Source organism: Populus euphratica, unplaced genomic scaffold (assembly GCF_000495115.2).
Source record: "Populus euphratica unplaced genomic scaffold, PopEup_1.0 scaffold118.1, whole genome shotgun sequence".
Lineage (NCBI taxonomy): Eukaryota > Viridiplantae > Streptophyta > Magnoliopsida > Malpighiales > Salicaceae > Populus > Populus euphratica.
Genome location: NW_011500007.1, coordinates 236,022 through 263,972, shown reverse-complemented (window position 1 = coordinate 263,972; position 27,951 = coordinate 236,022). Strand labels below are relative to the sequence as shown.

At 30.5% G+C, this 27,951-nt stretch overlaps 3 protein-coding genes across 4 annotated transcripts; all 3 read right to left on the bottom strand.

The window, feature by feature from the left end:
- Positions 1-1,362: 1,362 nt before the first annotated feature.
- Positions 1,363-7,189, bottom strand: EHD1 (EPS15 homology domain 1). Of its 2 annotated transcripts, XR_845328.1 has the most exons (17): positions 6,899-7,189; positions 6,722-6,801; positions 6,548-6,616; positions 6,370-6,427; positions 6,234-6,289; positions 6,109-6,151; positions 5,926-5,987; positions 5,317-5,430; positions 5,022-5,124; positions 4,805-4,854; positions 3,671-3,799; positions 3,333-3,584; positions 3,101-3,180; positions 2,574-2,700; positions 2,165-2,308; positions 1,810-2,046; positions 1,363-1,708 (listed from the first exon to the last, which is right to left on the bottom strand). XR_845328.1 is itself a non-coding variant. In XM_011048415.1 (16 exons), the coding sequence occupies exons 1-16, from the start codon at positions 6,981-6,983 to the stop codon at positions 1,861-1,863; spliced, it is 1,638 nt and encodes a 545-aa protein (XP_011046717.1). In that variant the 5' UTR covers positions 6,984-7,189; the 3' UTR covers positions 1,755-1,860. The 2 variants fall into 2 exon arrangements, 1 of the variants encoding a protein (XP_011046717.1); XM_011048415.1 differs by lacking the exon at positions 1,363-1,708 and having other exon boundaries at positions 1,755-2,046.
- Positions 7,190-10,164: 2,975 nt separating this feature from the next.
- LOC105141243 (extracellular ligand-gated ion channel protein (DUF3537)) lies at positions 10,165-13,810 on the bottom strand. The gene is made up of 4 exons (XM_011048414.1): positions 13,201-13,810; positions 11,596-12,045; positions 11,100-11,406; positions 10,165-10,724 (listed from the first exon to the last, which is right to left on the bottom strand). The coding sequence occupies exons 1-4, from the start codon at positions 13,606-13,608 to the stop codon at positions 10,588-10,590; spliced, it is 1,302 nt and encodes a 433-aa protein (XP_011046716.1). The 5' UTR covers positions 13,609-13,810; the 3' UTR covers positions 10,165-10,587.
- Positions 13,811-20,517: 6,707 nt separating this feature from the next.
- Positions 20,518-22,194, bottom strand: LOC105141242 (ethylene-responsive transcription factor 3). Its single transcript, XM_011048413.1, has one exon. The coding sequence runs from the start codon at positions 21,826-21,828 to the stop codon at positions 21,169-21,171; it is 660 nt and encodes a 219-aa protein (XP_011046715.1). The 5' UTR covers positions 21,829-22,194; the 3' UTR covers positions 20,518-21,168.
- Between the last annotated feature and the right edge of the window lie 5,757 nt (positions 22,195-27,951).

Below are 27,951 nucleotides of genomic sequence, written 5' to 3'. Positions count from 1 at the left end.
TTTAAACATAAATTAAATTAATCATTGGACCAAAAAAATATAGAAAATTAAAGACTAATATGGCTTGTACTTTGTTATTTAATATCTTCTTAAAGTTCACTTTAACTCATATGTATTGAAAAAGTCTATTGAAAGTATTTTTAAATTTTTTAATTTAAGTCTTATCATTGATCAATGAAAGCTTTAACGAATTCTTTTGGTGTTCCTTGAATTACATCAACTATCTTTAAATAACATGTATAACTATTTCTGGTTGCCAAAAATATTGTTTCAGAATAGTATTTGGTTTGTCTTAATGATCCCTCCATCAATTGGTAGCGTGTGCATGTATTTTGTCCTCCGATTTAGTGTTAACAGCCACTTTTTTTTTTTTTCTCTCTCCTACTCAATTCTTACCCCCGCCCTCCAAGTTTTCAAATAAGCCCTCCAAGTTTTTCATTCCTTTTAATTTAATTCATATTCTTTTGACTATTAATTTATTTTATTTAAAATAATTTATAATATTAGAATTATTTTTCAATTTCATCTTTATTTGGTTTTTTTTATTTGTCAACTTTGTTGACCATTCTTTTAATTATTATTTATCTAATTTGAAATAATTTTTAAAATTGACTCTTTTTTACCACTTCATCATCCATTGTTTTCTATAAGATTTTATCTTTATTTTTAATTTTTTTTATTTTGCTTTAGCAGATTTTTTAAAATTTATAATTTTTTATGATTTTATTTTTTAATATTAAATTAAATTGGATTTAAGCTTTTTAGTTGAGCTTATATCTAGGATTTTACGAGTTCAAAATTTGAGAAATTAATCCAACTTTAGAAGATTCACTCAGGTTTGCTTATTGTTTTTTAATCATCTTTTAAAGCTAATATTTTTTTTTTAATTTGATCCTTAATTGACAATTAAATATCATTTTTTTATCTGTTTTTTACATCCTTTTTATACTTTTTTTTATTTATTTAATTGAGTCCTCTTGAATCTTTCTATTTGTTGTTCTTTGTTATATTTATATTGTAAAAAGAAATTTTATTCTTAATTAAGTAGAATTAATTAATTAAATATAGGTATAATATGCTCACTTCATAATATTTAAATAATAATTTAAATTAAATTATTTAATCCAAATAATTAAATAGAATTATTTAAGTCATGACCATGTACTTTCAAATTTACAAGACTAATTTTATTATGGAAAAATTATCCTCATCATCGTATGATTTACTCTATTTTATACTTGGCCTCTATTATTTTGAAAATTATAAAAAGACATCATAGCTAAGTTATACACGCACTAACACTTAACATGCTTGTAAAAATAAATCATTAAAAAAATACATTATTTAAATTATTGACATTAATTTCTATTTAATAACTAAAAACTCATTGCACTATTAATATTACAACTTTACTAAAAATTAAAACGGAACTACAACTTGGAATTTCATCAAACACTTAATGTGTAATTCAAAATCTACTCTTTTTTTTTTTTTTTTATCAACACAAACCTCATAGATTGCAAGGTCGTCGAAGAAACCCTTGGTTTTTCATGCCCAGTAGAAGCAATCACAGATCACACCCAAAACTGAGGAAATTGGAAAGATCCATTTACATTTAAAGATCGGCTATCTTTTTGTTCACAACAATATTGGAGACCTTGGAGATGCACAAGTCAATGACCATGAATTGCTTGAATTTGAACGTTACCTACGATGACAAGATGTATCACGATGAGATCCGAACAAACTTTCGATACAAAAATTCGAGCCATGCTGTAAATGTCAACAATTAATGAGCAGAAAGCTTACCCAGACGGAGAAGCTCACACCCTCTATCCAAATGAGATTCCCATGACTGCATTAATCGTATGGGTTTCTGAAGTTTTTTAACAGGTCTGGGATGTCATAACCTAGCATGTCATCCACAGCTTGTATCATTTTAGGCTTTAATTTCTCGAACTTGTCAAAGTTGTAACCACTCAGAACCTCCCTGAATTGTTCCACGTTTGGGAAATCACCTGGAGGTAGATGGAACTCCCTTTGGACCTGCATGAACATGAATAATGTCAATATTGTATATTTTATCCAGTGCAAATTTTTTTTATTAAAAAAATCAACGTTCTCTGCAAGGATGATAAAAGCAGAGAAAAAGGAGAGCTGCAACCTTTCCAAACTCCTCTGCCAAATTATCAAGAAGTCTCTGTTGAGCCTTTGCTTTGCCCATCATTGCAGGCATCTCCTTTCTAAGATGGCTAATAATGTAAGCGTGTATCTTGGCAGCTCTAGCACGTTTCACGAATTCATTTATCTGTGAGAAAAAATTTTCATTGAAATCCTTCAAGTACAGCGATTCCAAGGGACAAATTCAAATTCCTAATGAAAACGAGTTGGAGAATATGTTCAACTAAGAAACAATCTTCAGTTTCCTCATAAACATAATTTCAGAAACCAGAATTAACCTGAGGTGAAGGTTCATTACTTTTCAAAGCCAAGTTATGACTTTATATGCATGTGCAAGCATCTGTCTTACATAGTTGTCCTATGTTTTATTAAAACAAAAACAATAAACTCACCCGACGATCACAAGCCTTTTTTGGTATATTTTTTAGATCAGAAAGAAGGTCCTCCTGTTCTTTCTCGAAAAGTTCTTTCCCAATTGGACCAACAGCAGCTTCATTTACTGGTTTGTCATTGAATGAGCTGCAATGGTAACCATCAATTTTTCATGACATGAGCAAGCTCAGTTTCTCACGAAGCTAGGTTATAAAGCAAAGGCTAGAGGACCACAAGTTATTGGCAATAGCATAAGCTGATGTATTTGCATAATAAATAAATAAATAAAAACCACCAATGCTCAATGAGTTCAAACAAGCAGAGTAGTCTATGCAATACAAGAGGGCATAAAATAAAGCATGAACAAATCAATGCCATTGATCAACAGCCTTGATTAAGCCCTCTTTCTCATACCAAAAACTTTTCGGCAACAAAACTTATCCTACAGCCCAACTTCTGTAATTAATGAGCGAAAGAAAAATCTTGACAGTTTGTTGACTTAACATATAGAGTGATATTGAACTAAATTTATTGATAGAGGGCTTACCCAATATAGACACGCATAACTTCTGGAGTATTGAGAACTTTCCCAAGTGACCACATTAAAGCTCCATAGACTCTCATAAGCTGCATAAGAGAACAAAAATCTGTAAACAAATGGTTCTTTTATAGCTTCTATATTACATATGTATTATAAGTAAATGTTTCTATATGATTTATACATACACATTAATTGAATTGAAGATTGAAAAAAATGAATTAGCTTAGTAAATTCTTACTTGCTGAGTATCCACTTGATCTGCCTTGTTGAGAACAACACGAATTTTGTCATCATGACCGTGTAAAGATGAAATAACACGCTTGAACTCATCACTGACATCAAGTTTGTGAGGATCAAACAGAAGGAGAATGAGGTCGCATTTTGCAGCAAACCATGATGTTACACCTGTAAAATCATAAGCTCGTTGTGTCCGTTGTTTTTCTCCTGATAAAACTCCAGGTGTGTCCACAAATGTAATATGCTCCAGCAGCTTGAAACATGATAATGAATGAGATCTTCAGATGCTCCAGAACCAAAATCAGGAAATCTCAGTGTTTTTTAGATTCTAACACTTACAGGATGTGGCATTTGAGAACATTCAAATTTTGACAAAAATGCAGTTCCAAAAGTTGTGAGTCCACTGAATGGCATATCAGCTTGAACTGCAATTGTGTTGCCTGGAACACTTCTTTCATCAGTTCCAGACTACACTAGACAACAATTAACATGCAATCAGTATTGGTAAAATAATGAACAGATCAGTAAGAGTAAGAAATGACCACAACAAAACAATGAGTGCTAGTCTTTCCAGCAAAACTAATACAGATCCAAAATAGTTTTCCCAAATCAACTTGCTGATAAAGCTCAGCAATTAGTGGAGTGGTGCCCAGGAGCCACCATCAAATGCTGAGATTCATCAGAAAACTCCAAACTACATGTTGACTTTACCATAATTCTTGCTATTATTTAATTTCTTTACTTCACAACTAATTTTTAAATCCCTGATTTTTGGTTAGCCATGAGCTAGTGGTAGCAGGACCATTTGCATTAAAAGCCTAATGAGCATTAACCACGTGACTGCAGAGAAGTTCATTAAAGCTATTGCCAACCTAAATTTACATAAACATCCCCAATTTGAACAGTTACATGAAGCATCTTCAACTTTAAAGTAGACAGGTAAGTGTAACAAGTAATGCTCGAAGTTCTATTAAAAGAAATCAAAAGGCAAATGGTAAAACTGAAAAGGATCCAAAAGATATTACATGGAAATGAATTGGACTCTGCTTTAAAGGTTGATGGTTAAGACCAAACAAGCTTACAAATCAATAGAGTAATAATATTTATAACTAAACCAGTCAAGAAATTATAAGGTCAAATCAATACAAAAATCATCAAGATGTAGCAGTGTTGAAGAAAACCAACCAAAGAAGGCAAAGCAACCAGGGAAAATACAACAGCACTAGCAAAACTTTAACCAATTACTGATAAAAATAGGAGGAAATTAGAGCATTGATTAAATGAAAAAGGCAGTTCTCCTGATGTTAAATTCCAATAATTCTAATGTTCAAGAACCTTAAGAAACCGCACAAGACAAATCAGACAAAGCAAACACAGACAAGAAACAACAAGAATAAATGAATGATTTTATTGTTGGCAAGTAATACCAGACAGTAATCACGGAAACATAGCAGATAATAAAAAATTTTATACCATTACAACAACAAATCTGTCCGTTGTAGGCTCAGGTCCAATATGAGCTCCTGTAGCAAAATACAAGGGAAATCAGTACAAGGAAACAAAGCAATTCTTACTTAGCACATGCCATGTGTGTGTGTGTGAACGTGAGAGAGAGAGGGAGGGAGGGAGGGAGGCGCGCACGTGAGAGAGAGAGAGGGAGGGAGGGAGGGAGGGAAGGAGGGAGAATCACCTGGATAACTGCTTCTAAGTAAATGCTTAATGAATGTAGTTTTTCCAGTTGAGTATTGACCCAAAAGCATAACCATAGGTTTGGCATCAAAATCACTATTTGTCTGCAGTTAACAACACATCCACAGAAACAGGTAAGTTCATATCAAGGATAACTGATCTTACAATATTGCAAAAGATTTTTTTTTTACTTTTGGTTAAATAGACAGGAACAAATCAAGGATACTATTAAATATATTTTCATGCATATCCAGAAAAACTGAACTCAAAAGTTTTTGGGCATATTATCCACTCACCAAGGCTGGAGATACAAAATCATTAAAACGATAAGTAACTTCTAATGGCTTCAGCTTCTGAAGGTACAGTCTCTTCAAGCCATCAATTATTGATGTAACAGAGGACAGCGATGCCTGTGAATATATCATGAAATTGAAGCTCACAAAGAAGACAGGCTTTGACTAAAAACAGGTGCATTTATCAAAAAATGAAACAGAATAAAATAAGGCTAAGAAAAATATATATTAGAATTATTAACCAATAGGATTCAGATTATATGTTATCACAGGAAAAATCTTCCATTTCAACAGGTACGTACAAAAATTAAAAATAAATGGAAACGCAAATAAATTAACAATAACAAGAAGTAAGTTTCGAATCTACAATTAAGCAATCCATATAAAGTGTCAGGCAATTAAGAAGAGATAAATTCCAGTTAGGATTCAGTACACCAGTTATCATTGTCATCACAAACATCTCAATTGTTGCTAATGAAATATGAAAGGTACACCAGTTATCATTGCCATCTCAATTGTTGCTAATGAAATATGAAACTTCTGAATGAAGTCTATATACCAAACTGGTTTTACAAGCAGTCACCAATTCAGATAAAGAACATAAACACAAACCTTTCTTGATGGTTTTGAAGAAAACCAATTTGCCGAAGGTGTTGATTGCACTGTTGGTGTACCTGCATTGCTGGAAATTAGTGAAAGCACGATAATAATTAAGTAAAATAATGAGCAAGCGCCATTACAAAATTATTGAAAGCACGATAATAATTAAATAAAACAAGGAGCAAGCCCCATTACCATTTGCTTCATTATCATTTGATTTCAAAGAACGCCTTTTCTTCTGCAGACCAAAATTAAAAAAAAAAATCATATGAGAGTGAATAAGGAAAAACCAATTATAGCAGCAGCACACGTTCACTTACCACCAATAACGCATCCAAACCTTCCATCGACGGAGGTTTAAGACTTTGAAAGTCAACTGCAATATCATTTAATTACATTATATTATTAAATTCCAATATCAAATTAAGTTGTTCAATTTATATATACACATCTTACCATCGCTATTGAGGATATCATTTGTTATTTCACGCCCAGATTGCGCCAGAGAAACTAACTACAAATCAAGAAAAACATAAAAAGATAATTTAATTTTAATTAATATTAATAGCAAAATTAATTAATTAATGTAAAACCTGCATATTAAAATTAATTAATTAATTAATTAATGTAAAACCTGCATAGCAATGATGAACTCGATGAAGCCAAGGTATCCCTGTCGCTTTGAATCTGCAATGGCCCATACCTTTCAAAAATAAAAATAAAAATTAGTAAGTATATTTTCTTCACCATGAGATTTTTATTAAAGAAAAAAAAAAGAAAAAGAAAATCAAGAAATAAATGAACGAACCGGCTTGAGATCCTGGCGAGATAATTTAGACAATGAAAAGAATTTGGTAGCATCATTACCAGTAATTCGACCATCACCATCTTTAAAAAAAAAATATTATTATTATTATCATCATCATCGAAAGTAGCAGAAACAAAATAGGAGAGGAAAACAAAGGAAGGAAGAGATTGTAGCGACCTGAATCAGCATAATGAAACCACTCTTGATACATGGTTTTTTGGTCTTTAGAGCAGGAACCAATAGCGCCTGAAGATATTTCCATTCTCTTGAAAATATCACAAAACTGTATCACTCTTGAAACGAAACCAAATACAAATTTCTTATTTCCGATTAAAGGCAAAAATATGAAAAGAAAAGAAAAAAGCCTTTTAGGTTTGGTTATTTTCGTAATTGCCCTGCCCCGGTACTTCCGGGGGACAGAGACCTCCTTGCCGACGCAAAGGATCTCTTAAGTTAAAATTTTGGAATACGATGTCAAGCCTTTTAGTTTGGTTGTTTTCGTAATTGCTCTGCCCCGGTACTTCCGGGGGGCAGAGACCTCCTTGCCGACGCAAAGGATCCCTTAAGTTAAAATTTTGGAATACGATGTCGTTTACATGAGATTCCAAGGGGTGATGCAACCGCATTTTCCCGAAACAGGAACGGTTGGATCTACAATTTTTTTGTAGAGTCCTGGGCATTGCGGTGCGGTACAAACCCAGAGAATGATTATATTATTTTTAAAAATATTTTTTATTTTTTAAAAATTATTTTTTATATGAATATCAAAATAATCTAAAAATATAAAAAATAATAATTTAAAGTTTATATATTAATATTAACAATAAATTTTAAAAAATAAAAAATATTTTTTTTTTAATATATTTACAAATAAAAAATAATCTTTACTATATTTTAAGCATGCTCTAAATGGAACTAATTTCACTGCTCTGTTTACATTTACAAATAAAAAACAATCTTTACTATATTTTAAGCATGCTTTAAATGGAACTAATTTCACTGCTCTGTTTTTTCTAAACATAAAAAAATAGGTATTATTAATTTATTATTATTAAAAAAATATTTAATTATATATTAAAAAGTTTTTATTTACATTTTATAAAATAAATTAAAAATTATATGCCCTAATAAATTTATTGATTTTAATTAAAATTAAGTTGAAAAATAAAAAAAGTTAATTTTTAGAGGAAAAAACAAGCTAAATATTTGTTTTAGTTTGAAACTAGATCCTACTTTTTTTTAATTAATTTAAACCAATAAAATAAAATTTTACTTTTATTAATTTAAGTATTAACTCTTTTATTAAAATAAAACATGAGGATATCAGAAAAATATATGTGCAAGATAATTATACTAATAGATTCCTTCTGTCTAGGAAGACCATTTAATCAGTATAGAAATTCCTACGAGCCATTTAAAGAAGGTTGTTTCTCAATTTTTAGTTGTTTCAAGCTTACTTACAAAATCTTGTCCATGTCCAGTCTAATAAGCTGACCTGGGATTTTGGTGACTGAGATCTTAGCTAAATTTCAAATCATAAAAAATTAGGTTTATAAGTGGCTTGGTTAAATTTTGATGACCTATCAGGTTAATTTAAAACCCAGTGAGATATAACTTGTTTTTTTATATATAAATCTAAAAACTATAAAATTACGTTATGAGTACTTAGGCTATATGAGTTGTTTTTAAAATTTTTTTATGTGGGATAACTATATAATTTCATGGAAATAAATTGTTTTTTAATTTTTTGACATGAAATAATTATAGAATAATTTATATTTTTTATAACCAATATTTATATAAATTATTTTTTAATGTTTTTTGATGTGTGGCAACTATATTTATCCTTCTTTCGCATAAATTATTTCTTAAGTTTTCTACGTAGGATTAGTATACTACATTTTCTTTTATATATATATATATATCAATATAGACTGTTTAGTAGCTCTTTAATGCGATATAATTATATTGTATCACACTTGATATTTCTTTTTATACAACTTATATTTATATGTATTATTTTAAAAATTTTCCTTGAAAATATTAAAATCTCAAATATTTTTTTTTTAAGATTAACCCGCATAACCTAGAACCCGACTTTTTAAACAAGTCAATTCTTAACCCAGATTTAATAAGTATTGTCTATTTTCAAACCAATTTTATCAAAAATCTTTAAAGAAATTGATAATGATCTTTCTCAAATAAGATCTCTCAAGTCTAGTAAGAACCAATCAATTTTAAATATAATAGGTCATGATTTCTATAAACCAACCCTATTTAAAAGGATTCTATTTATAAGGTTATTACATAAAATCATAACTAAAAAGTAAAGCTATGTCTTTTTTAGTGTCTAACTCTAAATTGGACCATAATATGCCCGCGCCTAGCCCAATGTTGGGTATAGACGCGACCGCATCTACTCAACGTTGGCCTTGGACACGACTACTTCCAGCTCCATGTCAAGCTTGAACATGTCCGTGCCTCATTTTCTTCTAGGTTTCGGGCATGAATTGAATGCAATATTCCTCAAATTGAGTATGTAATTGAAAGCTCACTCTCCTCTGAGCCTCTCATACACTGAGTCTAGATTAATAATTATGATACCCATTATATTCTATTAAATATGAATAAGTAGTTCATATTCATGTATATATTAATTAGATATGATGGTATAAGTAGTAGAAAAATATTATTTTACTATTATAAAATTACATCTCCATCCCTCCTATATTGTATGAAGCAGGTCAAGCTAAGTAATATAAAGAAGGAGTGAAATATATAGAAAGGTATTCAAAACCTTATACTCTAAAATAAAAACACATTATTTATTTCTTTTTTTTTAATTGTATATCTTCTCTCTTTTTTTTTCTTTATCTTCGTAAAAACTCATCAATATTTTTATTAATATCTTTTATTATATATATAAAAATATTTAAGTATTGCTCTGATCTTTAAAGAGCCATCGTCAAACACTTTTAGATGACTTTGAATAAGAAAAAATTAACACTTCTAAAAGAATCTCTTAAAGAAAAAGTTAGTGCAGTCTTAGAAGTGAAGATTAATAGAACACCCTATTGATGTACAAGATCTCTCAGAATAATTCATCCTCTAATTCTTCTAACTCATCAAAATGAAACAAAAAAGCAATTGCCTTTCACTCAAAGTTTTCATTGTGATACTACTGATTTTCACTTCCTTGGTGAAACAGCTTTGAAAAAGTTAGGATTTATTCCATCAAAAATTTAACATCAAATAAATAAATAAAAATTCAAAGAACCAAAAAAGAAAAATCAGAAGGCACAGGTCCAACGAACTGTCACTGATAAATACAATGAATTTACATATATTTAATGAATAGGAAAAAAAAGAAAAATTACAAGACGCTGGTTCAATGAACTGTCACTAGTCAATACAATGAGAAAAAAAATATTAATAAAAGAAAATTTAAAAATAGAAAAGACGTAATTACATACCAAAAATAGATCTCTCTCAGTCCAAGCAAAGCAAGCAAAAAGCAGAATTCTTAAGCTCACCAGATGCACGTGAACTCAGCTATTATTACTAAAAAGAAATAAAGAAATTTGAAAAATCCAGAAAAGACTTTCGATTTTTATTATTACTGTAAATTACTATTTATATTTTACTTGACAAGAAAATTACAATGACACATGGGGCAATGAACAACTCAGATGAAAAAAATACAGTAAGAAACGGATTAAGCGCAGGATGAAAGAAGGAAACATAAACAAATCCCTCTCAAGAACAACCTCCATCCCTGTTTCTCTTCACGATCCTTCCATGGAACTTGAGCACAACAAAATTAATAACCCTCAAAGCAGTAAAGTGTTTTGATTTGTTTTTTTCCCTTAAGAAATACCAATCGTCTTTCCTAGCAACCATAGGACCAGAGCTAACTCAACACCAAAAATCGAGTGCAGTGTAGTCCTGTCAAGGGTGAAGCCATACACAGTAATCCCGGCTCTATTGTTCTCGAAGTAGGTCACTGCAATTAGAAGTGAAGATATAAATCTGATGAGATGGGATTCGATCACAAAGAATAATCAACCCATTGCATGCAAATTCAACGAAAAAGTATTCGTTTCTCAGAGAAAGTTGAAGTTAGCCCACCTAGAATTTGACTCGTGTTATCATCTGATCCTAGCCACCATTATATCATTGATCACTACCTAAATTTTTCTTTTATCCCACTAACTTTTTTCTAGAACTGACTACGATAGTCCATTTTAAATCACCTTTTTCCCCTCAGACATCATATGATGTTGTTTGGTGTTTCTGCACATTCTCAAAGTCTAAATTACATGGTTAATTAGGACCCAGTACAGCTGAAGATTTTTGGTGCATCGCATGTAATACATACCTAAAGCTTGTCTCTTCTGGAATGAGATGGTACTATAAGCATAGGCTGGAATCAACTTAGAATTGTCCAATTCATCTTCTTCATCACCAGCATCATCTCCATCTGATTCCCCGTCAATGCCCACAACTGGAAAGACTTGGGCAATATCATGCCTTGGAGTTTCACCCTCGGTTGCATCAAATGTGTCTAGTGTTGCACAAATATGCCACTTGGCTGCTAGGCTAGTAACAGCTTGTGCCTTGTGTGTGATTTTTGTTGCACTGCGCAATATTATGAGGAGCCCTGTGACGAGAGTTATAGAGCGCCGCTGCCATAAACAGAACAGACACATATCATTCTTATTAGTTGACACCATGGCATTCATTACTTTACCCTTTGCAATAAAAGTGCTTTCGTTATCCATGTTACTAACAAAAACTAGTTTAATTAGTAAATATTTCCTCAATTGCAGGTTTTTAGAACTACTATTCATCATCACAGGGGAGAGAATTCATACCGCAAGCTCTCCAGCTCTATAAATGTCAACAACAGCATGAGCCTTAGTTGTTATGAGCAATGAAGCAAACTGGCTCCCAGTGATCAAAATCAAGGAGCATAGAACAAATCCACGGTAACGATGGCTGATGATCCTCAAGTGCCTTTTGATCCTGAAGTGCTCCGCCAATACAGAACCCACATCAGAGTCCACTTGGAAGACTCGAGCGAAGTCCTGGAGCCGTAGGATCTGGAGGTGACATATCAGATGGAATAGAACGCACACTAAGAAGATTACTATTGTACGATAAAGCCAAGAGCACAATTCCATTATGCAAGCTACAGTGTCGCTAAGGACCGCATTGCCCAAGAATGGGATTTGTGAAGCGCCAGACGCATACCACCATATCTTGTACGCACATTCAGCTACAAAGCATGGAATGACAAAGATCAACAGAAGCTTCAATGAACTCTGCATGAAAAATAAGAACATCACATGTTTTAACTAAAGATTTTACCGGAGTAAAATGTAGAAGAGCTTTATGTGCCAAATTTAGAATAGCATAAATTGTTTTTTCCTTTTCATCTTAATTGTCCTCCATGTTAAAATCTAGCAGACGATCGTAATAGTGAAGGCATCAGATGGGTGTTAAGGCGTGGCATTGGACAAATAATTCTTTGAGAATCTTTTCTCACCACCATTTAAGTACTTCTACAAGCAAAAAGGGATCCACGCAACAAGTCGTAAAGAAACTTAGCATAATGGATGTTCTGCAATGTTCCAAAAGAATAAAGTAAAGTAATCTGGCAAGATGATGACCAGACAAGGAGATAGGATTCATCATTCAACTGTTTCGTGACGACATGAACACTCTCGAACATGTTTTGCAAAGAGTTATTCAGCCCATAATAAACCTTGCTCAGTCCAAATGGACTTGATGCGCTCTTCGTCAGATAGATTATGATGTGAGGATATACAAAATATATCCAGAGGCGAGCAAGTGACTACCCTAAATATGAATTTCTACTCTTATATATTACAGAAAGAGCTGCTAGTTCTGAAAGAACGGCCACTTAAAGCTGAAAAAAATTGAAGTTGTTTATTTTATATGTGGAAATCTACTCTTCTTCTAATATCTAACAATCACTTACAGATCCTGTGCTTTAGAAAAACAACGTTGGGTTTTTAAGGCAACAGGGTTCTCTTTTTTTCTTTCTTTTTGCTCATAACAATCTAGAGCTCCAGCATACATTTTCATCACCAATCTGTGCATTTTCATGAAGTTGATTTTCATTTTCATGGAATTTTGTGTGGTTGAGAAGCAAAGAATCCTTACTTCTAGGTTAGATCATCGCTGTGATTTTGGAATAACTCAACATTAGTTCATTCCTGTTAACTGGTTTAAGAAAAATGGAAAACTATTTCAAAAATGAATTGAATTCTCAAAACTATCAACAATTGAGATTCCAGGCCGGAAACCTCCCGTTCCCTCTGCCCAGAAGAAAGAAGAAAAGAGAATTAAGGCGCAACTTTTTGGGAATCAGTAGCCCGCGAACAGTAAAAATAGACTCCAAAAAATCTCAAAGATTTGACACATAAATAATTAATAGAGATAGATAAACATACGTTGAGCTGATTGGTGTAGCCTCTTCTGACCGTCTCGCTCTCATCCCAAAGCTTATCAAAGAACAAGAACCTCCTCAGGCCATACTTTCTGACAAATCTTGATAAACAAACAAAGGAGAGAGTGGCAAAGCTACTCAATGACAATTGCACGACACTGTCGTAAGGCCTTCCATGCTTGCTATCACAACTGGAACAAGCCAGAACGAAATGTGATGTTGCAGGCACCACAAGGCCAAAAAAAACGAACATGGCCCATGATAGACATGCTGTTGCCATGCTTGATTGGTCTACACACATCCATCGAAGATATGATCTGAAGCTTTTCAATTCATCGTACGCATGTGATTGACTTCGAGATAATTTATCGTTACGGTTTATTAGTGACTCTCTGTTGTTGTTGTCTTCCATAGAAGTTTGATTTGAGACTCGAGAGAGAATGGGAAGACCGGACCCAGGGATCGAGAAGGAGCGAGAGTGCTGTCAAGATGACAGAAACTGTTTCAACTTGAAAACACAGATCTTGTAACGATTTTTTCTAGTTCATGATCGCGTTTGGAACAGTATATTTATAGGCAGAACCAAAAAGGAAAAAGAAAAAAAGGAGCGGCTTTTGATTTATTTAGGTGATTTTTATTTATTACGTAAAAAAATTAAGCCAACTGGAATTGATGCTTTTAGTCTTGGTTTCTGATCTGGACAACCCATACAAATTGTGACCAGTGTTATCAGAACGCCGTTTCCAAATCCAAATCCATCGCCATTTTTAATTTTGAAATCACTCCCTCAGTCCCTCTAGTGATCGAGAAAAACCCTTGAAATTAAAATTTTCTATTTTTCTTAAGGACAAAGATAGTTTTTGGTTCGCAGATAATTTAAATTCTTTTATGAATGATTTAAATTTAAATTTAAATTATATTATATCTTTGATTTTAATTTTTTTTTTTCAAATTACAATCATAAAAATAATTTCAAATACATCAAAATCTGTCATCTAGAAATTATAATTTTTTTCCTTTCAAAAAGTAAAAACATTTCAAGATAAACGGATATATTATTATAATTTTTAGTTAATTTTAAATACACCAAAATCTGTCATCTAGAAATTATAATATTTTTCCTTTCATTTTCATTTCACAAAACTATGATGAGTTTGTTGAAAAAAAAAGTAAAAACATTTCAAGATAAATGGATATATTATTATAATTTTTAGTTAATTTGTTTAATTTAATAGTTTAAGCTATTATATAAAATTTGACGATATAATTTATTCTTTCAAGTAAAAGTTTTTTTGTTTTAAAATTTACACAGATAAATATTATTTTATATTTAATTTTTATTTAAATAAATATAAATAATGAAATTTAAATTTGTAATCCCCTCATCATCAAAACTCTAATATCATATAAAAAAATTAAATTAAATCAATAACTTAAATTACTATTATTCCTATTATTATTTTATATTCAATGCATATAAGACAAAAACTAACTATATAAAAAGAATTGAAAAGGATGCGTGTGTATCATTTTTTGGTTATATTCTTCTAAATGCATAGTTGTCAAACCGCTCAATTCAAAAAACTAACATAGAATAAGTTTTATTTCAAATTATTTTAAATATCAATTTAATGGATTAACCTGCTATTCAATTAATCCAGCTAGATATAGACCCGATTAAGTTAATTTTAATGAATATTTAGAAACAAAATTTTGTCCAAAACCATGTTATTTTTTTAAAAAAATAAAATTATGACAAACAATGTAAGACCCATGTTCAGTTGACCCCATCATGCTGATTAGTGATTACAATAATAAATTTACACTATTATGATGGGAACGGGAAGTGTAAAATAAGATATACTGCTAGCTGGACGTGGGACCTGCACAGAAACGTGGACAACCAGCCCGTAATTCAAGCAAGGGCCAACATCTCTCTGCCACATGGGATGCCAATCATTTTCTTTCATGGGCTATGTTGTGCAGGTTTTGCCGTGTCTTCCATTTCTATAATCAAAGCTTTAAATCAAAGCCGTCCGAAGCTCCGTTGCTTGTGCTACCTAATTGTATTTTTGTTCTCTCTCTTTCTTTAAAATAAAATAAAATTGTCATTGGAGCTGGCATAGGGGGGTTTAGTGGCAAGCTCTAATTGGTTGCATTTTTATCACCTTGCCTTTCGCTGTTGGCTGGGGAGGCAAGTCAGCCTTGAAGAGTTTTTATCACATTGGCATCTGGAGCAGGTAACGGTTGCTTTAAAACCCACGCAAGGTGGTGTACCGGATTCCAAAGTAATTTTTTATATAGTAAAACGATGTCTGTGAATGTGTGTATGTTTTGATATTTTTGTATGTTTTTTAATTAAGGAAATATAAAATTTTTATTCATGTTTAATAAAAAAATTTAAAACAAATTAAATCAATCAACTTTAAAAAAATTTAAATTTTTTTTTGACACTATTTAGATGAGCATGCAAATATTTATGTGTAAAAACAGTTTATTTATATAAAATATAAAAAAATAAATATAAATTATAATGATCCCTTTAAAACATTATAAAAACATAAAATAATTAAAAAATAACTACTATTTGAAAAATAAACAAAAAATATTTGAAAAAAAATAGAAGAGATTATTAATTAAAATTAAAATACACACAAAAAAGAAGAGATATTAAATAAAAAATATAAAAATAATAAAAAAGAAGAAACCAACAACTTCTGACCAATTATCTAAGATCAAGCCCACGTATATGGGCTCATGCCTTTTCTTTAACATGAAATAGACAACATTCATTCTAATCTTTTTTATATTTAAAAAAAAAAAAATCTAACACAAGTTATCATTGTCAACAATGACAAACAATGACAACAAGGTGTTGTTTTTTAGTCTAAATTTTGACTATCCAAGGATAGCTATAAAAATTAGCTAAGATATTGTTGGGTTTAAAATTCTATTTTTAATCTATGTTGACACAAAAAAAAAAAATCCTAAGAAAAACCTTAAAATTCTCAATAAACCAATCTTTTAACTCAAAACACCTATAAATTGATCAAATAATTAAAAATCAAACTAGAAAAAAAAAATCCTCTTTTAAAATCAATTTACTTTTTTCAAGCAAGATAAAGAAAAAAACCATCATAATTGAACTCTTCTCATTAAATATAACTACTTGATACCAAACTTGGCTAATTTTACTTTGTCATAATTACGACAACAATCAACTTTTTCTCTTTTCTATTATTTTCAATGAGTTCCTCTTTTCTTTATTGAATTGACCATGAATATTTTATTTTTAGTGGAGTATTGTGATAATTAAAAAATTAAGTTAACTTATATATTCATCCAATAGTTTATCCCAATTAAATCAGGAATTTATTTTAGCTCCACACAGTGATGGCTATTAACCAAAGTTATAGAGTGTTTGGGGGATTCAATAAACTTTTCTCCTTGTACTTTTTGATAACTAGTTCACCTTGTTAGATATGTTTTGTAATTATTGAATAAGTTCTTGTAATACCTGTTATTGAGATTGTTGATGTTGTTTTTGTTGTTTCACCTACTATTGTCTCATGTTGGCTATTATTTCCAATAATTATGATATTCTTGTTCTATTTGTTATGGTTAGCTTGATTTGATACCAATTTGTGACAAACTCAAAAATTAAAGCATGAATTTGGACTTTTTTAATAGGAAAAGACTGAATTATAAAAAAAATAGATATAATTGAAATAAAATAAAAGTTTACGGGTAGATTCAACGTATCGAACGAAACATTATTAGTTATGATTAAGGTTTGTGAAATACTTTTTAGAGCTGATCAATCTAGAATTGAGATGAAATTGGTAATCATGAATTATGACTGTCATTGGTTAAGTATAGTTATGAATTGCATTAGTTATGCAAAATGATATAAAACATGCCAATAATCTAGCTAGATATAGCATATGTCATCAACTAAACTTAATATAATAGTCAAACTACAACCATTTCAAAGATAAAAATACATTTATTATATTCAAAGAGATATAATTACATCCGGGTTGCTACATATTGCTTTAATAAATGGGTTAAATTTATTCCTTATCAATCACTCAGTGAAGAAAATATTATCAAAATTATTATAAAACACATCATTAACAAATTTGGACACCTATAAACAATTATGATTGACTAAGGGATAATATTTACTAAAAAAGATTTAAAGGAATTCAAAAATAACTTATTCTACTCCGAATTATGTCCAAGCCTATTGGTGATCATAATTAACAAATAAGACTTTGATTCTTAACATACAATAAATGACTCATAAACAATCTTAAAGCTTGGTATGGTGTATTGTTGAAAGTACTATGAACATATAGAACTTCAAATAAAATTATTTTAGGAATGTCACCCTTTAATCTAATTTGTGACCAACATACAATATTGCTCATAAAACTTACAATATAATCACTTATAAAGGTTGCACAGTGCAATATAGACAACACATGTTGTCAATAAGCTATGTTAACAAAATTATAAAATTTGGATAAAATAAAATTTAATATATTGGATCATTTGATAGCTAATAAGAAAAAAGTTAATGAAGTAAACAACAAACATTTTTGATAAAAGATCTTTTTTCACGGGTGATTAAGCATGCAAGACCATATTATGAATTGATCATAACAATCTAAAATTTGGTAAGTGGTCATCTAATCAAAAAGATCCATATATCATTATTAAAGTCCTTAGAGAAGGTGCATATCATCTACCAAATTAAAATAAAAAATCATATTTATCCTTAAAAGATGTACATATCATTTATATGACTTATTTTGATGGATTAATGGTTAATACTTTAAAAAATATTATTTTAATGATATTTGTAAGTTTATTTGGAGCCTCATATCCAATTATATTCACCTTGAAACAATAAATTAATTCTTAATTTTTGTTTATAAATCAGAGTTATTATCTATTTTTCTCATCCATTTTACGGCTCTTAAATACCTCTTTTTGACTCCTAAGAATTAGATTAATACGATGAAGGTTAAAATGGCACCATTCTCCCCTTAAAATTAATCCTCCCAACCTTTATATATTTGATATATTATTTCATATATATCCAATTCATATTTTTTTCACATACCAGCACTTTTCCACTTTTTAGTTGAAGAATATATCATTTTAAAGATTTCTCACTTTATATACCCATTTATTTTCATATTTTCGTCTTCTATGCCCTTTTTTTTAACAAAAAATCCCATAAAACAGCTAAAATAAAATTATTTTTCAAAACATAAAGAAGTGTAAATGTCAATTTGAAATCAAATCACACGTGGAATTAATTTAATTCCATATGATAATCTATTACAATTTTTATATTTGAAATAAAAATACTAAATCATATCATATCATTAAATTTAATTATATTTCTTAGAATACATGTAAAAATAAAATAAATTAATAATATATTATTTTACCTTTAAGTCAATTATACTCTGGACACTAACCTATTGGAAGACGTCTTGCCAGCACTTTTCCACTTTTTAGTTGAAGAAGAAGAGACATAACGAAGTATGGAATGAATAGATGCAAGTTAGGGTATTTAAAAGAAAATAAAAATAAATTTTCAAATCAATTAGATTTTTTTTTAATGAAAATGAGAGGCCTCCCCTCTTCTTTGATTTTTTTTATAAATTTAATTTAATTTAAGATTTTAATCAATATTCTAAAAAAATTAAAGAAAGGCTTAGATAGAGTCCTTGTCTTTTATTTCTTTAATCATAGAAAGGCTTAGATAGAGTCCTTGTCTTTGGTTTTTGGTGGTAAATGTTTTTCTTATATCATCTTTGTTTTTATATTTTAAAAATATTTTTTAAAATTTTTTTAATTTTTTTTACTTTAAATTAATATTTTTTACTTTAAATTAATATTTTTTTTAATATTTTTAAATTATTTTAATATACGAATATTAAAATTTATTATTATTTATATTTTTTTTTGGATGAATCATAAGTTAATCCAATGTCAATTGTAACCTACTCCAACGGCGCCTCGTGCCTATCTTCTTTTGAGAATATCAGAGCATCCTCTCCGCCGTGCCCCGTATATGCCATTTCCGTCTAACCTGAATCTTCTCTTGACTGAGCTGCATTCTCTCCCAAGTTAACTTTCTTGTGATGAGAGAATTTTCGAGGTATGCCCTCATGCCCGTCGTAGTCAGTAAAGCTAATCCCCAACTCCTTTCCGGCTACTCTGGTTTAGCCACCAATAACTTATTTAATTGACGTTGACATACTCACTAGGCTTAAAACTGATGCTGCTAGGATTTCCTCTCTCCCACGCCATCTCTCCATCAAGCTCGACTGAAATTATCGACCACGTATTTTGTGGGATGCTGCTGTTCATTTTGAACAAGAAAACTTCCCGGCAAGTGGTGGTGTCCAGCTTAAACACCATAGTGGTAATCATCCCAGGTTTTCGGTGGGAGTGTAATCCAGCTATAAAATAATTAAAGTTTGCATTTCATTGGCAAACTACATGAATTCCATTCCTGGACCGTTTTCATCTGGTAGAAGTACTTTCATCATCCTGCTATGCATATCCGCACCGAGTGGTTTTAGCTTTTTACTTGATAACCATGGGCCAGTGGCTAAATGGCTCCAACATGGCACTCATTGTTACCAATTCTGAATGTTCTCCGATGTATTAATTGTCAATCGTAGTGGGGCCGGTGGGAGATTTTCCACCCATGTCAACTCTTACCAGACCTAAACCATTCTCTAGGCCGGAACAAGCAGTTCTTTGTCCGACTCCATCACCATCTTCATGCATCGAAGTCGAAGGCATTAGTTCAATCTTCAGAGATGCAAGAACACTCTACAGGAGACCACAAATTAAAAAAAAAAAAAAAAAAACACAAGGATTTCCCACTCTCCCGTCCCAGACTATTGTTTGAAGAGAGGAAAGCTAACAAAACCACTCTCCAGATCGGTAAATTGCCAGATCTGGTGAAAGTTCCCCAAATCTAGTTCAAACAAAGATCACCACACCCATATTTGTATTTACTTTCCTTGAAGCACCAGCGAAACCAGATCTGGTGAAAGTTCCTCAAATCTAGTTCAAACAAAGATCACCACACCCATATTTGTATTTACTTCACTTGAAGCACCAGCGAACCCTGGGCAGGTGTTCATCTAGTTCAAACATTGGTTTTTGCTCCCAATAACAAATGTATACTACTGAAGAAAGAAGAGCAGTATAAAAGAAAACCCTTTTCATGGTTGACAGAATTGAAATGCAAGAAACATTGCTTGCTGGTAGAAATTGGGAGGGATAACAAAAGGTTATTTTATCCACTGAAACACCACATACATCAATAATAGCCTAATTTACAACTCCAAAACCATCGTATAAAGAAGAAAGAAAAGTACTTTTCTTTTTAAACTTCCTTCCTTCTCATATGGATGCAACCACCAAAAGCATAACTATTTGAGAATCCTTGAATAAGAAACAGGCATCCTAGATCCTGTCCCAAAGAGGGAACAAGCTTTCACTTTCTATGTTCAGCAACATTGCTCTTCAGGCACAACTTGTCAGAAATGCATATGCATCAAAAAGAGCTCAATACAAATAGAAAACAACATTTCTAATAAAAATTTTCTGTTACAACCTAAATGATGGGTTTTCTTTTCTTCTTCTTCTTCTTGTTTTTTTTGCAGTAGTCGAGTAAACAAGATTTCTCCTTCTCAAAATAGGAAAAAAATCATTAAGAGAAAAACAATAGTAGGATTTTTTTTCTCATAAAAAACCATCGCTACATAATAAAGAAGATCGGTCATTTTTGTCTTCATAATCCAATCTCGTAATTTGTTTTTTTTTGTTCTTTTCTTCCGCATCATAGAAAAAAAAAAGAAAAATTAAAATTAACAAAAAAAAAGAAAAAGAGATTGAATCATATATCATTAACCATTAATCATCATCATCATCAAAGGCATAAAGCAGTGCAGTGGAGATCATCACCAGAGCCAAAGTCAACCTGGTCCAACGTGGGGAAATTTAGATCGAAAGGCAAAGGCTTGCGGCACAAAGAAGAAGCAGCGGATGCGACATCTCTGTCATCAACCACCGAAGAAGATGAATCGCAATCGCTATGACAATCTTCTGGAACAACCGGTGGGATCCGTGGATGAGATCTCCTTGGCCCATTTCCCGATTTTGTTGTTGTTGTTGGCTGCGGAGGCCTAGGACCACTGAAAGACTCCACTGTACTGCTCAAACTGCTAGATGTGGGTCTTTGGGGATTTATACTGTGGTGATCCAAGAAAGGATCGTTTGGGCTTTGGTTTTGATTTTGATGATTGAATAACTGGTTCGTTGTAGAGATAGGAAAGTTTGTCTTGGCCTTTGCTCCGCGGAGGTTGCGAGCAGCCGCATCGTAGGCACGCGCTGCATCCTCTGCAGAGTCGAAGGTGCCCAGCCAAACTCTGGTCTTTTTCCAGGGATCTCTAATCTCCGCAGCGAATCTTCCCCACGGTCTCTTTCGTACTCCTCTGTATCTGGGCTCTTTTGCAATTGCTAACATATTTTGGGTTGCAGATCCATTTGGGTCAACAGCTTGTTTTGTTGTTGTTCTTGTTCTCCCCATGTATTTGAGAAGGAAGACGAAGAAAAAAAAAAGGGAAGGAAAAAGCAGAGGCTGATTGAGAAGGAGGATAGAAATCAACAACACAAGCAGCACCAAATTATAAGAGCAGATCAATCAAACTTTTCATGGATTTCAAATGATAAAAATGCATTCAATCCGAGGGTATGAAAAGAGAGAAGTTTTGAGCAGCCTGAGGCGAGGAGGGAATAGGTGAGATAGGAACTGGATGGCAGAAAGAAAGCACCACCTTCTCCTCTACACACAATTGATGGGTTTTTTTTTTTATTAACTTTTTTTTTTTTGGGTTTCTCTGGCTCAAATGGCTTTTCCTTCCTTTCTCGATTTCTCTACCTTCCCTCGCCCCCACAAGCCGACCCGGGTGGATTGCTTCCTTTTTTCTTTATTTTTTTCCCCTACCTTTGCTGTTCAAAATAATCTAGCGCTGAAATGACCGAAGTATCCTTCATCTTTTCCTTAATTCCCACGAAGTGAGATTTCTTCTTGCACGCTGTGTCTCCGTTATGCCCTTCCCCCCTTTTCCTCTGTACAGTCACCATATGACCAGGTGTCAAGAGTGTAAATGGAGACGAGCTCGCGTGCTTATTTCTTGTGGGACATGGCGGATTTGGTTCAAGATTATGGGCAAATTTTGCTTTACTTTCACATTTTGGTCAAGCTTAGCTTCCCGTGGCATGATCTCCGGTGTACCTTGTGTTTCACATTCTTTGAAATATTTTGATGGCAGAATTCATTTTCCCTTTGTAATTAAAAAAAAAATCAATTCTCGAAAGAATAAAAAAGAAACAAATGCTATTCAAGTTGCTCTTTTTTTTTTAATTTTTTTTATAAAGCCTAAGCCCAAATAACCATGAAGAGATGCTCATCATGCCCGGTAAAGCAACCCTCTTTTGTCAATCTATACCCCATGGTACTAGGTTGAGTTTCATAAAGCATTTGAAAAAGCCTTTTTCAAATGCATTTGAATATATATATATATATATATATATATATATATATATAGTTTAATTTCCATAATTCATGTTTATATCTAATTCCACCGATATTTCAAGAACATAACACCCACATATAATAGATACTCTTATCTTAACATAATCTTTTCTATACCTCCTATTATTTATTCCATTCACATCATAACCAACCTTATATTAAATTAATAACAATTTTTCTAATTATACACATTAACTTTCTGATACCTTATTAGCATGTAATAAATACTATAGGTTCCATTCATTAATTTCTTATGTTTTCTTCTACACCATAGTTAACGAATTCATTTCCAATATCTTCATCTCAAATAACACATGAAACAAAATCGCAATTCATGAAAACTTCTATCAACTATCCAATCTTCCTTAAAATCCCATACATGGTCGGCCCTAAGTGGTCCTTTTTCATTCATAATTTACACCAATAACATTAATTTTCTCTTCACTAAACCAAAAACACAATAATTTAACAATTCCCATAGTTATTTTTAAAAATTCTTAAATCTAAGCACATTAAAAATTAAATTACGACTAAATAAAATTATTGAATTCATCTCCACTCATCATCTTTATATCAATACACATTAATTACATAAAATAAACAAGCATTCAAATAAGTTAAACCCAATTCTTTTTTCTCCTTATTGATCGGCCCCTCAACCCCTCATAACACCAAGTTTCCTTCTTCATTTATTTGAGGTTTTCTGCTACTTCTAGCCTATTTCATCTTTCTTCTTCCTCCTTTAATTTCCTTACTTTCTCTCTCTAAACCCTACTTTTCTCTCACTTGATTCCTCTCGTGTTTAAGCCCTCGTAATCCCTTGTATCACGCCATAAAACCTAGTTTTTCATAAGCAATTTGGAGAAAAAAACCAATAAGAAAAGAAGAAGAAAGCTTTTACTTTCTTCCATTGGCCGAAAGTATAAGGCAGGGGCTTTTTTTTTTTTATTTAATTTACAATTTTTTACTTAATCCATGTCTCTTTGATAATTCCATGTAATTCTTTTACTTTTTGATATAATTTGATATCGTAGTTGATCGAATTCATTTGTATTCATTGACTAACGTTATGGTAACATCATATTCTAATATACACTATTTATTTACTTTTATTTATTTATTTATCTTTCATTTGTAATTTCTACTATAACTAGAAATTCACATTTAAACATTTTATCTTCAACCTTTATGGTCCACAACTATTTTTCTCAATCACCTGTTTATTTAAACTTGTTTAATACACATACATATTTTAATATTTTTTTAAAATTTTAACTTGAGAGTTTATAAGTACTTAACCTTCGTATTTATGTGAGAATCAATTTATAGTCATATATGTTTATTTAAACCCTATGTTATTTTTGTTGCATATGTTAAGATTATATTTTATTATTTTATTTTATGTAATTTATGCTTTACATAGACGGACAAAAAATTAGTGAAATTGTCTCATGCTAATTTTAAACCATTTTTATAAAACAAGATACTAAAATTATTTTTTAATGACATTATATATATATATATATATAATGTTTGTTTAATATAAATATTATTTATTAATCAAACTCACCAGCTTTAAATAAACTAAGGCACCATAAATAAATTATTATGATGATTTGATTATGCTAGAAATCTTTAGTGGTTCAAAATCAAATAAACTATATAATTAAATCACCAACCATTTTTCATATAGCTACCTTTTATGGTTTAACTATAAGAAATTTTAAGTATATAGGTTATGAGTAAACTATCACAAGACTCAACTATTGTATTTAACAAGCCTTGAAAGCTTAACCTTATTAGAATATTTATATAGAATTGGCCTGCTTGACACTGAGATATTTTCTTACATCTTGTATCTTGTTTTAGCAATGTATAATATATTTTTTCTATGTCTTTATAGCATGATAGCATCTTAAGTTACTAGAAGCCTAGAATATCAACTCCTTACTTTTAGCATTGAATTATGATTTAGTGAACTCATATCATAATAACTTTCCTCCTCTCGGGGTCTTATAATTATATATATTTTTGTATTTGACAAATACTTCAGGAATAACAAAATAAGGACTTACAACTATAAGATATTGAGATCAAGGATTTAACTTTTAAAAGCAAATTTAAAATTTTTAATGCATAATATCTATGATATAGTCAAGTAAAAAATTATTAAAAGCTTGTTTCATGTACGTCTCATCCTTTAATTGGTACGGGTTTTAAAATCTTATAAACATCCCTCTAATTGGTACGAGTTTTAAAATCTTATAAACAACTTATACTATATCGAATTTGATAATTGGATGATAAATGATTAGTTACTGAATGGGTATAAATAAACTGACATCTTACAAAAAAGAAATTAATTGAAATAAACTAAGAGTGCATATGAAATGCAATCTAACTCTTATACTACAATGCACTTTTAGAAAACTTATAGTATTTAGAAATGATTAACCTAATAGTTGATTAGTTTTCCTTGTTTTTTGATATGATATACTTAATAAAAAATATCAATGAGAATCCTATTTTGAAGCTTAAAACATTTTAATAGAAAAATAATTTTGATATCATGTTGATAAAAACAAAATATACAACATAAAATATAAGCACACATGTAAAAAATATGAGATTGCTTGTTATTCGATCTTTTTAACCATTAGGTATTACAACTCTTCAACTGAAGGCAGTCATATATGTATGAACATGCATTTTGTTTCCTTTGTGATAGGATGTTCTTATGATGTGATGATGATATACTTGGATATATATGGAGTTCAGGGTTTACATTATATATTTCAAGTTTATCCTTTTCCTTTTTCAGTCTATATAGTTAGCTCAAGCCAATCATGGTAGGTTTTTTAAGAAACCTAAATATCACTAAAGTCTAGTCACGTCAAAACTCTTTTATCTAAAGAATCCTTGTATATAGCTGAGACCCATGCTTTAAACTCTATCTTGCATTATTAACATGATCTTTTATTTTAGATATTGTTATAACCTTCTATTTTAGTTTTAAACCTGAAATGATCAAAACATCAATAATTATTAGTTATTTCTTATTAGATTTCAACTAAGATGAATCAAAACCATTCATCCATGCATCATTGGTCCTTGGAACAAATTGGCAATTCCTATTGAGTTTCAACCCACATTAAAAGCCTAATGGGCTGGCATTTAAAATCTTCAAAACAACCCATCTTTGTTTTAAAAAATCATGTTTAAAGTGTTTTGCTATTCACTTTTGGTATTTGAAGTGAATGAACTTAATAAATGCCCTTGGATATTAAGAGGACTAGCCCATTATTTTTTTTAAAAATAAAAAATAATAAACCCATTATTTTTTAAAAAAATAAAAAATAATAAGTCTTAGAAATGCCTATGTCAAATATTCATTAAAAAATTAGAAGTATTGGCCTTTTAAAAAAATCATCACATATACAAGATAATAAAAATTCAAAAGGTTGTCCACTTATTGTAAATGTTCATATACGAGTCATACCACTAACGTGTTCAAACACTAATGAGGGGCAACTAAAAAAAGTTGGAGTCATAATAAAATGATTGTTAAATAAAACACCTTAAATACAAGTGAACCTTAAAATGGTTATTTGTTAAAACCTAGTCCATAAAAGATCTTATATTACTAGATCATATTCCAAATTGATGGCTTATGATGGTCATTACTTGGATAGGACTCAGACAAACAATCTTCATTCATTTAGTGAATATTACGAGTGAATCTTAGCTGTTATATGATGTATAAATCTTAACAAGATATTATCCATGAATTGTTCATAAGATTTAGGGTTGGGTTCAAAGAGCCCAATACAAGCCCACTAGTTATTCATTGGAATGACTTGATAAATTATTGACCATAAGTCATTATTAGAAGTCACTAGTTGTAGACATGTTAATTCATTGAGCATTATTAAAAGATAATAATTTGAAGTGGTAAAGATAAAAAGACCTTGAAATAGTTTGGCTTAAACTAACCATCCACGATTTAACTCATTACAGTAAACCTATTATTACCCATATAAATAGACTACTGGTAGATTAGACATAATAAACCATCAGGAATAAAAGTTAAGTACTAATGTAGTTTACCTCATGTAGGATACTTTAAAGTGATAATATCTTTTCTTTGGTATAATCAATTTTTTATCTTAAAATTATGAAGACCAATTACAGTTTTTTAGTGACTATAATACTAGGTAATGACTCATTTCCAATATAAAATCTTTTCCTTCCTCTAAACAATTAGTTCTCCCTCTTTTTAGAAAAGAGTGTGTGGTCTCTACGATATTAGATGTGATATTATCATTAGGTAAGACTCAAGATTATAATTTATGTCATTAATTAAGAGAAAAAAAAGGAGTTGATTTATGGTTCTCACATTGACATCTTTCATTTTATATAAATAACATAAATTGATAAGTACTCCCTTCATTAGTTCTTTTATGAAAAATAAAAAATTAAAAAAAACACCAGAATTTGGTACATTATAATTTATTTAACTATATGTTGTATAAAATCTTATGCATTCTTGAATTGTAAATTTAAAAGGTACCAAAAGACATAATAAAAAATTGTTATTTGTAAACTTTGACTTTCAAAATGACTAAATTGAAGACAACTAAAATTTCTAAAAGACCAATAAAAAAATAGAATGGGGAGAAAAATAGATATAATGTCATGTTTTTATTATATGATTATCAAACTCTTTAAGAGATATTTTTTTATGAAAAAAAATTATTTTTCTTTTTATTTGTGATGATATCTCAAAAAATCTAAGTAGTTTAAGAATAAGACTTATGTTTTAGATTAATGGTTAATCTTTTAGTCCTACTAATTTGATCAATTCTTTTTAGTCAAAGCAATTGATGCATGGTAAGCCAAGGTAGTTAGTATCTGTAAAAAGTTCTTTGTGGTAGATTTGAGGACTCTTCGATGTTTAAATAAGTATTTTTTTTTTAGAGAAAAGACAATAATATTTTAGAAAGAAACTCTTAAAATAGATATGCAGTAAATAATAAAGATTGTGAACTTAGTGATTTTGAAGGATTCATAGGATTTTTATAGCCCATGAATCTTGTATTTTTGTGTAAAGAAGGG